General features: G+C 47.8%; 4 protein-coding genes across 4 annotated transcripts; 3 read left to right on the forward strand and 1 right to left on the reverse strand.

Annotated features, from left to right (window-relative positions):
• Positions 1–521: 521 nt before the first annotated feature.
• Positions 522–1,876, forward strand: LACBIDRAFT_296795 (uncharacterized protein; the record flags this gene model as incomplete). The annotated part of the gene is made up of 10 exons (XM_001890574.1): positions 522–663; positions 729–788; positions 836–868; positions 930–1,061; positions 1,123–1,221; positions 1,276–1,314; positions 1,368–1,415; positions 1,470–1,496; positions 1,547–1,587; positions 1,646–1,876. The coding sequence occupies 10 exons, from the start codon at positions 522–524 to the stop codon at positions 1,874–1,876; spliced, it is 852 nt and encodes a 283-aa protein (XP_001890609.1).
• A 2,548-nt stretch (positions 1,877–4,424) lies between these two features.
• On the forward strand, positions 4,425–5,467 carry LACBIDRAFT_296797 (uncharacterized protein; the record flags this gene model as incomplete). Its single annotated transcript, XM_001890575.1, has 2 exons — positions 4,425–4,838; positions 4,913–5,467. The coding sequence occupies 2 exons, from the start codon at positions 4,425–4,427 to the stop codon at positions 5,465–5,467; spliced, it is 969 nt and encodes a 322-aa protein (XP_001890610.1).
• A 2,418-nt stretch (positions 5,468–7,885) lies between these two features.
• On the reverse strand, positions 7,886–9,905 carry LACBIDRAFT_335698 (uncharacterized protein; the record flags this gene model as incomplete). Its single annotated transcript, XM_001890583.1, has 9 exons — positions 7,886–7,941; positions 8,058–8,175; positions 8,529–8,711; positions 8,769–8,951; positions 9,014–9,219; positions 9,291–9,418; positions 9,473–9,522; positions 9,625–9,698; positions 9,749–9,905. The coding sequence occupies 9 exons, from the start codon at positions 9,903–9,905 to the stop codon at positions 7,886–7,888; spliced, it is 1,155 nt and encodes a 384-aa protein (XP_001890618.1).
• A 283-nt stretch (positions 9,906–10,188) lies between these two features.
• Positions 10,189–11,389, forward strand: LACBIDRAFT_335699 (uncharacterized protein; the record flags this gene model as incomplete). The annotated part of the gene is made up of 4 exons (XM_001890576.1): positions 10,189–10,253; positions 10,585–10,825; positions 11,169–11,205; positions 11,229–11,389. The coding sequence occupies 4 exons, from the start codon at positions 10,189–10,191 to the stop codon at positions 11,387–11,389; spliced, it is 504 nt and encodes a 167-aa protein (XP_001890611.1).
• Positions 11,390–11,450: the final 61 nt, after the last annotated feature.

An 11,450-nucleotide genomic window follows, 5' to 3' on the forward strand; every position in this document is an offset into this window, starting at 1 on the left:
GCTGTCATATATTTAGTGGTCCCGAATCGGCATGCATGGGCTCAGTGGCTTCGGCGCGTATCATCTTTCATTGCATCGGTTTTTGCCAAAGTGACAGAACCAAACTGAGTCCATGTTTCTCTCCATTTCATGATTCAAATTATGCAAAATTGACTTTTGAAATGTAGGGGTGGTAACATAACGACGTTCAGTCTGGGGTTGTACCTCGGCTTGACCTCGGGCCTTGATACGCAGCTTCTCCGAAGTTCTACCAGGGTTAAAAACAGACGCTAGTGTCACCCACTTCTTCTGACAAGCTATATCACGTCAAGGCACTGAGGAGAACTCATTCCCTAGACATGGCGGCGCTCCCTCAGCTCATACATTATGTGGCTGCTGAACAACTTGCCACGGTGCGTATCTACTGTCTATAAAAACCTCCTTCCTCTCAAACGAAAGAAAAACAGTCGTTCGATGGTAAGCAGCCTAGGACGATTTCGAGCTTCTAGAGCTTATGAGTCTTCGACGCAGTTGCGGCGGCGATGCTATTGGTATACGACTGCTCACTGACGTTGGGGATGGAGATTGAGTTTGTGTGGTCATCGCCATGGGGGTTTGTGAATATGCTTTATATCGTTCAGCGATATCTGCCTTTCTGTGACGCGATTTTTCTCTGTCTGACTCGTGAGTAGCCTACATGGAATACCTCTCTCTCTCTCTCTTTACAACATTTCACCATTTTATCTTAGACCAATTGGCAGTAAACATCGACCCAGATAGCTGCCGTATTGTTGAAATGATACGAGGATGTACGCATTCTTGTTTAAAACTGGTCGTTTGGCTCATCATATCATAGGGTTGATGATTTTTGGCTTTATTTTGTCCGAAGGTGTGAATTCCCTTCATTTTATATTATAATATCTGACCTCCCCAATGGTGGCTGTTCCTAGTAATCTTGACCCTGCGCGTATGGGCAGTATGGAAACGAGATCGACATATGGGTGTCTTTCTAATATCCCTAATTACGCTCACAACCGTGGCGGAGATATATGTGATGAGAATCTTCCTTCGCGACCTACAATGTATGTCCACCATCTGCCATATTTGACTGTTATCTCACCGCAACTGACACCCCGTGTCAAGTTAGTACAAAGCCATACCCAAAATTTGTCGGTTGCTTTCTCACCAGTGCGAATCACATCCTGTACTTGGATTGGGTTGTATTCATGATTTACGACGCTAGTAAGCATTCATTTCTATCTTGGTGTACGACATGCGCACATAATTGCCTCCCAGTAATACTGGTCTTGATGATAATTCCTGGAATGGCTTCCTGTAAGACCCATACATTATTTAGTTTTCCGCTTGCTCATAAGCCGCCCTTCCAGATCGGCGAGGAGGGAGTGTTGATCTGCATCACGTCATATATCGCGACGGTAAGATATTGAATCTCACTGAAAGAGATGTATCTAAATTTCCTTCAAACATAGGAATAATAATGTATATCTACCTTTTTGGTAAGCGACGGTCGGAACGACGCATTCATTTTGTGCTGAGGGAGCAAAAGCCCTTTCAATAGTCAACGTCGTAGTCGTGCGCGCGCTCTATGTAAGCCGATACATTGTGTCTTTGTGTGAGAACCAAAGTCACAACTAAATTTCTGCAGACAGAGTATTTTGCGGTTATCTCCTCGTACGTTTATGTTCTGCCTCTACGTGCAAAATGCCTGATCAAGTCAAGTGTGGAACGCGTACTTCATTCATTGTTAACGAGTAGGGTCGTGCTCCATATTCGAGAATACGCCAAAAGGCATCGATCATCGTGTTCCGATGGTCTTACGGACCTACACGTTGACCTGGATGCTGGCCAACCAGAAAACCGATTCCAAAAATTATGATACACTTTGACTCTGGTTTTGCTTCTGCAGCGATGGCCGATTTTTGGAGCAGATGGAATCTATCACGATGCCTTATATTAGTTTTTTAGAATGACAACGCGTGAATTGGTGTTGGTATGTACGAGTGACCTAAATAGATAAATTACGTTGTGTGGAAATGTCTATGTACGTAACGATAGAGTGATTGCTACACGTGAGAGTGAGCGCATCACTTGTTCAGAAACTTGCGACCGGGATGGCATGCGTAGTACGATTCCATCATGATCACTTACATACTCAGATATGTCTATCCCAGTATACGCGGGGGCGGCCATCTTTCTAGTGGCGACGCTGACTGTTGAAAGTGGGGAGGCAGGATCTTACTTCGATGAATGGAGATTTGAGCGATGTTGTCTTCGAATCAACTTCGAATCCAACTTGAATCAATCAGCTTCGCGAATTTCATCATCCACCATCGGCTTTTTCCGAACAACGACATCAGTCTGATCAAGAACCAAGTGAATAAAGTAATACGATATGTAGCGGGGAACAACGGGCTTGCATTTAGGGGCCATAAAAAGGTGCACCTTTACCTAACGGACCTCACTATATATTTATGGTCGATTTCCCTGTTTTCGCTCTCGACGAGCAAGAATATTTGACTTCTTCTTCCGAACTCGGACTTAAAGCTTTGAAGACTCAGATGTGGTAGACTTACAGTCATCCACCGGCTAATGTTACGTAATCACTCAATGTTACACTTTGACAGTTTTTGCGCTCTCCTGTGTGAATAGATGTAGCTATTGACCTGATTTTTCTCGCAATCAATAGTTCTATGTAATGTAAAATAGGTTATCAAGTTTGTGCGTACAAAAAAACCCTTAGTACTCATTAAATTTGCTTGATCTATCAATGTGATGTGCCAATTTCGATGTTTTGAACTCTATTTGATTGACTACACAAAAAGAACATGTTTTTCATGTCCAAACTCTTGTTATTCATGTAGATGGAACATACCTCAATGCCTGGAACAAGTTTCAGAAGGCCTGCAAGAGTTTAGCACAGTAGATTGCTCTCATGAGATTTGCCTAGCAGCTGCAATGAGGCTCATTCAACGGACTCATATACACTGCCCAACAACTTAGAAATTTCTCCAACACCCTCCCAGACATTCTCCATGGCTGGTTGAGCGAAATCTGACCTTGCAAAACATCTTGCTGCCAAGCGACTCCATGATGTGTGGATGCTCCAGGCCATTTCTGCCTACCGCTTAGAACAGACACGGAAAAGTTCCAAATCAACCCCCTGCCAGGGTCTTCGCCACATTTGCATTGAATTACAAGATACATGCTTTGTTGAGACAGGCAACCATGTTAAACTCTGCCATATGACACTAAAACGTTTAGTACGAGGTGGCAAAACTTGTCAGCAGGCCAATGTGGACTGAAGATGGCTTGGTGATGGCGAAGAAGACATTGTGATTGCCTTCATCGCTGAAATAGCTGATCGAGGCTTCCCTCTCAGTCATGCACGGCTCAAGGAACACGTTGACAGCATCTGCAAAGCGCGTCTTGGCAACAAGTTCCCACTGACAGGTGTTGGTCAGAACTGGACTTACTGCTTTGCCCAACAGAACACGGAGAAGATCAAGATCGCCCACTCTCGCCCTCTTGAGGACAAGCGTGGGCGTGCCGCCAACCCTCACACAAACGAAGCCTGGTGGAACTTACTGGGTGAAACCATCAAGAAATACAACATCAAGCCGCACAACATTTATGGATCTGATGAGGTGGGGATACAAGCCCAGGGAGGTGGTGAATGCGAGTACGTCTTCGGCACCCGTAAAAAGGCTGCTCCTTATCAACAGCGTGCTGGAACTCAAGACAATATTACTGTTATAGTTACAATCTGCGCCGACAGAACAACCACACCTCCTGCCGCCATCTTCAAGGGGAATGCATATCAGGTCAAATGGGGAGAAAATAATCCATTGAACGCATCGTATGTAACTTGAGGGCTTATCCATGTAGCCATTGCTAATCCAAGATTAGGATTGGCTACCAGCAGAAAGGCTGGACAGATGGTGAAATCGGTGCAGCCTGGATGAAGATTTTCGAAGAACAAACACATGTGAAGGCAAATGGGGAGCACCGCTTACTCGTTGTTGATGGCCACAACTCACATTACACCATCACCTTCCTTTTACTTGCATGCCTCCATCAAATCAATGTTCTCTATTACCCAGCACATGGCACCCATATTTACCAAGGTCTCAATGTTGTAATATTTGCAATTCTCAAGCTTCTTCTTAGCAAGGAGCGCAACAAACTATTGCGGGATACCGGCACAGCTATCACCAAATCAAATTTTCTCAGTGTCATCACAAATGCATATGTACAGGCACTCACCCCCGGAAATATCAAAACTGCCTTTCACAAGACTGGCATCCATCCCTTCAATCCTGATGTCGTCACTTGTGACTTCAGACATGCTCGCTCCAAGTAAGGAAACCTCCCTTGAGGCAAACCTGCCTGTCGAAACTTCCGATGCAGCAAAGATTTTTGCAGACATGTTGCGCAGGCTTCGAGATCTAGAGGAGGCTGAATCAGATTCCGAAGACCCAGAAGAATCAGAGTCCCACCTGGCCGAAGAGCGGGAAAGTATCGTGAGAGCGGATGCACCTGGGCCGTCCACGTCAACGTCAAATCCAACCACTCACCATACACAATCAACCAACCCCATCCCAACACCAACAATCACGCGTACAACGCACTCAGCTGCACGCGCAACCATCCCACATTCACCTGACCACACATCAAGTCCACCAACATCAACCCCCACACAATCAACAGCCACACCCCCAACGCAATCAACAACCACACCCCCAACACAATCAACAACCACACCCCCCACTCAATCAACAAAACCCACTCATCTTGAGATCCTCCAGGACACTGTTGCCGCCCTCAAGAAGACCAACCTTGCATATCTCACCACCCATATGACTACAGCATCTTCCGATCCTATGCCCAAAACCACCCTCGTACGAGGGCCCAGGTTACCGCCATCCCAAACACCACAGCTGCCGCATTGACTATCCAACCCACAACATCAAATGAGCTCCTCCTCCTTGCAGCACTTTGTGAGGCCGAGAGTCGGAATGCTCATGCAGAGATACATGCCTTCGAGCTCCAGGCCTCCAACATTCTGAATGAGGCATATACCGAGAGGCTTCGGAAAGCACTAGAGGCAAGGGAAGAAAAGCGGGGGAAGAAAAAGGGTATCAAGCTTGTTGGCAATGGGCTCCCCAAGCTTTTGAGTGGCAACAATTTCTATGAGCTCATGCAGGCCAAGGAGAAGGAGGTGCGTGAGGTTTTGAAGCAAAAGGAGGCATGGAAGGAAGGACGGGTTGCCTATGATGCAGCAGTGGAAGTGTGGGCTGCAGCAGATCAGGAGCGAAGGATGAACGGGATGCTATCAAGGCCAACAACACGCAAACCACAGCGGCTTGGGACAATAGGAAGGCTGCAGCAGTCAAGAAGAAGAAGAAATTTACCGAACCAAAGCCAAAATCGACGCCCCTTCCAAAAGCGATTCCTAGGCCCAAGTTGAAGGACTTTTTGGATGGTGGGATTGGTGTTGTAGATGCCGGTGAAGCTGAGGATGATGCTGGCAGTGACGGTGATGAAGCGGGGAGTGAGGGCAGTGCGAGCGACGATGACGACGAGTAAATCTCTCCCCATCAGCTGATCTTATCGACAATCACGGCATGTGTAACATTGGCCCATAATTGCTATTCGGGTCGCCTCTCCGCCATTTGTTTCACTATGTACGCAATTCCTCTCCGTTTTACCTCAAATAAATTGCAGATTGTGCGTAGCATACCTATTTATCATGTTGTCTTTGTTTCGTTCGAAAATATGTTCACCTTGTCTTGCTATTTCATGTCTGCGAATTCAGTGTAACATTAGCACGTGCATAACTGTATCTTTAGTTCCGGTGGAATTTTAGGTAATGATCATTTCAACACCTGGCCTGATAGCATCGCGGCGCATATCTTCTGAGTCGTGGCACATGCTCTATGCCAAAACGGTTACGCAGACGTCCACTCAAGATCTTAGCGACCAAGGCATGTACAGAGCAAGGGGGTGGCGGAACGTGGAATTTGGATATACAGTCGCAAAAGAAATTAAGGCCCAAGTCTTCAACCCCCCCCTCCCTTTACCCCCCAAATCCGGTATGTTCTTCCCACCCTCCTATGTTTTTTTTAGAAGGAACCATTGGCTATTGGCAGCCGTCACCTCTGAACGTCCTTCACCAATGACAGCGACAACCTTCCGTGGTTCTCCACATTCATCAAAGTCATCGACTGGCCCGGCGCCATGCCAACTACCTATGCGCCTGACATCGATTCCATCGCCTTCAGAGTGTCGCGCCCAGGAAACATCTGTAAACGCCACACACGTCAGGACGTGCACAAGGCTGAGCAGTAGTACATGCGGCTCATCAAGACTCTCACGTATGCTGGCCTCAAGGCTGTTGGCCGACGAGGGGCCGAGAAGCGCTTGGTCATCTCCTCGTCTTTTTGGGCAGTATATACATTTATGCAAAGTAGACAGTTTGTTTTGTTTCGCTGTAGAAGCTATTCTCAATTCTATCCATGTTTTTCCATCTGACTTTGAGATTCTATCAAAAATTACTGACCGGATATGTGTGCAACTTATTAAATTAAGCTTCAAGGGTGCTCTGGCAGTGTTGCAGACCATTTGAATGTTTTTTATTAGAAGGTCACAAAAAAATTTAAGGCCTCCGGCAGATGCCCCCCCCCCCAACCCTATATCCGGGATCCACGTTCCGCCACCCCCTTGGTACAGAGGGCTTTCCTGAACGTCTGCAGAGTCGAGAACAGAGAATTTTCTCCATCTTGCTCTGGTGTCAGGAAAGTCTTTGGGGGTAGCGTTATGTGCGGGGGGGGAGTCCACGCGGGTGGACGTCATCCTTTGAATCAAGACAGACCTGGGTGTCAGATCCACCGATCTCGACCGTATGTTGGGCTTTTGATCGGTGATTTCCGATAGCCGGCAACAGGTCGGCATCAAGTCAAGCGAGGATAACGGCTTCTCGGCGGTGCACCACTACTTAGCTTGTCCTGCACAATTGAACCGTCAAAAACAGCTTCAATGAGGACAGAGAGGCACAAATCTATATCAAACCTGCATACGAAATACAAATCCCTCAAGAAAGCAACTTGGAATGGAGAAAAAGTGGACCATGAAGACAACCACAATGAGAACAGGCATCTATATGTTCAGGTAGAGCAGGTGGCAGGTGAGCTAAGTATTCAAGGGTGTGCAGCTGAGCCGTTCGGGGCAACAGCATGGAAACCATGTCTACCTCCTGGAATGCCCAACCTTGTTCAATTATCACGGAAAGCGAAAGGCGTAGAGAGGTTAAGAGAATTCTTGTAACCCGTTGTAGTTGGGCTTGGAAAAATGTAATAGAGTACTACAATCATAGATTGAGAGTTTGGTAGACTCTGTACAGTGTTAGTCGGCCATACATCGAAGGAAATCGCGCAAGTTTGGGAGACGCGTTCGTAGATTAGAACACGTCGAGATTTCAAGCCATGAGCAAAAGCCGTTGTTGGCCGTGTCGTGCGACATTTCCTGAATAGGTGGGAGGAGAGGCCCCCCAACAGATGTAAACAACGGTCGAAATCGGTGGATCTGACGTCCCTTGGGCAAGATAGTCTTGAGTCGTCTCTGCACATGAAGATCTGAGATTCAAGAAGATCCTTTTTATAAGACTCTCTTGCAAAGCTTGAGATAAAGATTTTCGGCATTCGCACAATCCTTTCCGCACATGAAATCACGTCCTACGACGAGCAACCCTCATCTGGGGCTCTGCAGGCGGAATGTCATTGCCCAATCCAATCGGTCCTTGAACTTGTTCACGTAAGGTAGCACAGACTCCGTCCAAGACGGGCCCTATCCTACACATCTGCATGTAGTTTGTAGCCCTTTCCGTCTATCAAAGGCCAATAACGGCCTCCACGAGCCCTGGAACGGCATCGTAAAAGTCGAGCACTGTTCAACGTGTCAGCTTAGTATTGCAATAAAACGCAGAAGGACAATTGAAAATACAGCGAGAACAAGGGCCCTCTAATAGGCAAGTAAGGACGTTCAAAAGTAGAAGGACTCACTAATGATGCCAAACTTGCTTCCCTTCCTCGCCTTTAACCACGGTAGCAACTTCTGGTTCATCCCTAGAGTGTCGGTGCCGTTCCCGGTGGCGAACATCTTTGGGTTTACGTCAGCGTGCTGACAAAAGGAGAAGAATTCAAGAGGGGAGAAGAGGACGAGAGAGGAGGAGAAGAACCAAGAGGGGAGAAGGGAGATCGAGAGAGAAGAGGACAGAAAAAAATCGAGAGACAGAGAAAAAGGCAAAAGTCAAGGTGAAAAAAGACATGAAGTCGTGGAGAGAAAGGAGAGGGAAGAAACCAAGAAAGACGTGAAGACGGGAGAAGGGAGAGAGGAGCAAAAGTAGGGGATTTAAAGAAAAGAGGGGATAAGAAACGAGGATCAAGAGAGAGAAAAAAACGAGAGAAAAGAAGAACCACGAAACCAAGACAGAAGCAAAAACCCAAAGCCAACAAAGAAAAGCCACAACCCACCCTAGGCGTCATATCCACCTTGACCACGCCTGTTACAATCGCAGCAGCGCTCGCAAACGAGATATACAGCTGATCGGGATTAAACAGGGTCGCATTACCAAGCTGGGCCGTCGTTGCGCCGAATTTTTCTTCGATGAACTGGGAGGGTTTGGATGTGAGTGGGAGGGAGGAGTCGTAGTAGTCCTACCAGAGAGAGATTAGTTTCAGATGAAGAGAGAAGAGAAGGGAGGGGAGACAAACCTCGATAAACGCGGTTAGTCCCTTGTCAGCGTTATACACCAACTCAATAGCCTTGCCGTTATCCGTCCAATGACCTGGGTCAAGTTGGATACCGATCCGTTTGGTCTTGTATGCGGGTAAGAGATCGAATGTGAATCGCTGGAGGAGGGTTAGTTTTCCTCGTGCTTGTCCAAGCGTTCCTAGCTATAGTAGTTTCCATTAAGCACCACACAGCCGAAGTAGTAGAAAAGAAGAAGAGAACGTACACTCCCGCTTGTCTGGACCCAATACGTGTTCCCAATATCGCTGTTGATGATATCATACACCATCTCCTGGATCTTTGCGTCGTATGGAGTACCAGTCCCGCTTTCATGGTTGATCGACACCAGGACGGCCTCGGTAGGGTGTTTGTTCAACCATTGATACAACCCGAAAAAGACGTCGGTCATGGTCGTGGTGGGTGCCAACAGTGCTGCAGCTTCATAGAATCATACACACATAAGTAAGTCCAGAGTAGGGAGAAGAGGGGAAGAAGGGGCTTACAGTGGTAAAACCCAATAGTATCATTGCCTGGATTATAAGCGAAGCGGAGGTCGAACACGCGTATACCGTCGTTAAGAGATTGAAGGAGCGAGCGTTCTTGACATCGGAAGAGGTAGGCGGGTGGGAGGCTGCCCGGGGGTGAGTTGCATAACAGAAACAGGGAGCGGGGGAGAAAAGCTTACGGGCCCGTGTACCCAAGTGAGAGAGGCTTGTGTTGTGGCTGAGTAGTTCCCTAGTAGGCAAGTACACGAGGTTAGCTATGTAGGAAAAAAGGCAGAGAGGGGAGGGAAGGACAGGTAGAGGTATCGTGTGTCCCGGGGAGGTTCATCCGGACCAGTGGTGTGTTGTCGGGGATCTTGGCCATCCAGTCGCATGTTTTAAGTGTTTTCGAGCATCCATTGTCGGGTCCTACATAGGATTTATGGGGTAAGTTAAGGGGAGGATTGAAAGCGACGAACCGAGGATGGGTAAGCCCCGGAATAGGATGTCGGATAAGGCGGCTTGGGATAGGACTGTTTGAGAAGGGTGGTCGTAAGAAGGTGGTGCTGCGAGGGAAGCTAGTGGGGAGAGAGCTAGGAAGAGTGCGCATAGGTGGACTCGGAGGTGGAGGAGCATTGTGAGGGACTGGTGAAATGCTTCGCTTGAAATACTTCAGCAACCTCGGGCTTCGTCAGCTATTCGGTTTGATAGCGGCGAAATGGATGTGATGGATGTGAACTTGGTCGTAATACATACATGATGGTTGCATTTTTGAGTGAGAGGGTCCAATGGCCGTTCTCACCAAATAGACTGGCGAAAAGGAGGAAGACGAACAGGCCTTTGATGAGCTGGTGAGGAAAGTATGAACTGGGGGCCGAATTTGAATTTCGACTGGTCACTTTCTCACGTGACCTCAACAATGACTCTATTCGTTGGGAATGCAAATCAAGAGGTGCGGACTCAGCTTACCGTATCAACGGCCGTGTATGCGGGGCAGTCGAGGGATTCGTTGTATCTGCAAGCGTTTGAGCTGCTCCGAGCATTCGACGAGGTTGTTGGGGTTACAGAGAGCTGATGAAGGTTAGGAGTTGGTTAGGAGTGTCCCGGATATGGAGAGCTATGAGGAAAAGATTTGAGAAATAATTGCAAGGGTGGGTTTTCTTCTCTGTCACTTGTACTAAACTAACGCTGTGCACGTAGAACAAAGAGGTGGAAGCAAAAGAAGAACTCAATCGACGCGAAATGCAGCTTCGCGAACAACGACGCCCCATCGGTGGTTCACTCTTCTACTCTTGTGCATCCTATCTCGGAGTAGGCCGCGGAACTCAGGATACTCACCTATCCGCTGCTTTGAGCACGTGGAACCCTCTTCCATCATCCGTGGCACGACTCTCGCAGCCAAGTCCCCCGCGTTCAAGGGGAGCGGAATGAAGTTTGGCTCGGCGAAGAAGACGAAGCAGGCAGAGTTGTTGGACGCAGCGCTTGGGGGTGAGGTGTTGGCTACCACGGGCTTGGGGGTGGAGGAGAGGACAGAGCCGACAAAACCAACGCAGGCAGTGAGCGAGTGGGAGGGGACGTGTTCCCGAGGTTGAGGCTGAGAGGTACTACAATTTTACGCCTTTAACTAAATCGGACTCATCTATTTGCAGCAGGGAACAAATCTCAATCTCCCTCCGTGACGCGTGACGCGTGACAGCAGCCTCCAATCCCTCGAACTGAAAGGCGACATGAACCTCCAAATCTCCAACCCTGCATAAGATTACGCTCTCGGAATCGCCCACTGATGCATTTGGCACCGCGTTACAGTTTACAGCTGATTCCGAAAAGGTTGTCACTACGCAATTTTTTTGCAACGCATCAGCAATATAATATATGAGTTGTATATGAGTGATATATTAGCTGAGTAATCAGGTCCATGCCAGGGTTAGCCCGATCTGTAAGTATCTCGGGTGTTTTTAGCTGCATTACTGTCCGTTATCCGTCTCCTTTCCTCGACCATTTTATCCTATGTTTCCTCGCATTCTTCTCCCGGAATCCTTCTCCTGCCATGCTTCACCACCACCGCTTTTTCTTTTCCACCAACTCAAGGTGACAACATGGAGTTTGTGGAGCCTAAGTGATCTGGAAGTCCAAGTTTTTGGTGCGTCACATTCTTCTCCCCAGCCGTTATAGCGCTCAAAG

This window comes from Laccaria bicolor, genomic scaffold, assembly GCF_000143565.1.
Source record: "Laccaria bicolor S238N-H82 LACBIscaffold_115 genomic scaffold, whole genome shotgun sequence".
In the NCBI taxonomy this organism is placed as follows: domain Eukaryota; kingdom Fungi; phylum Basidiomycota; class Agaricomycetes; order Agaricales; family Hydnangiaceae; genus Laccaria; species Laccaria bicolor.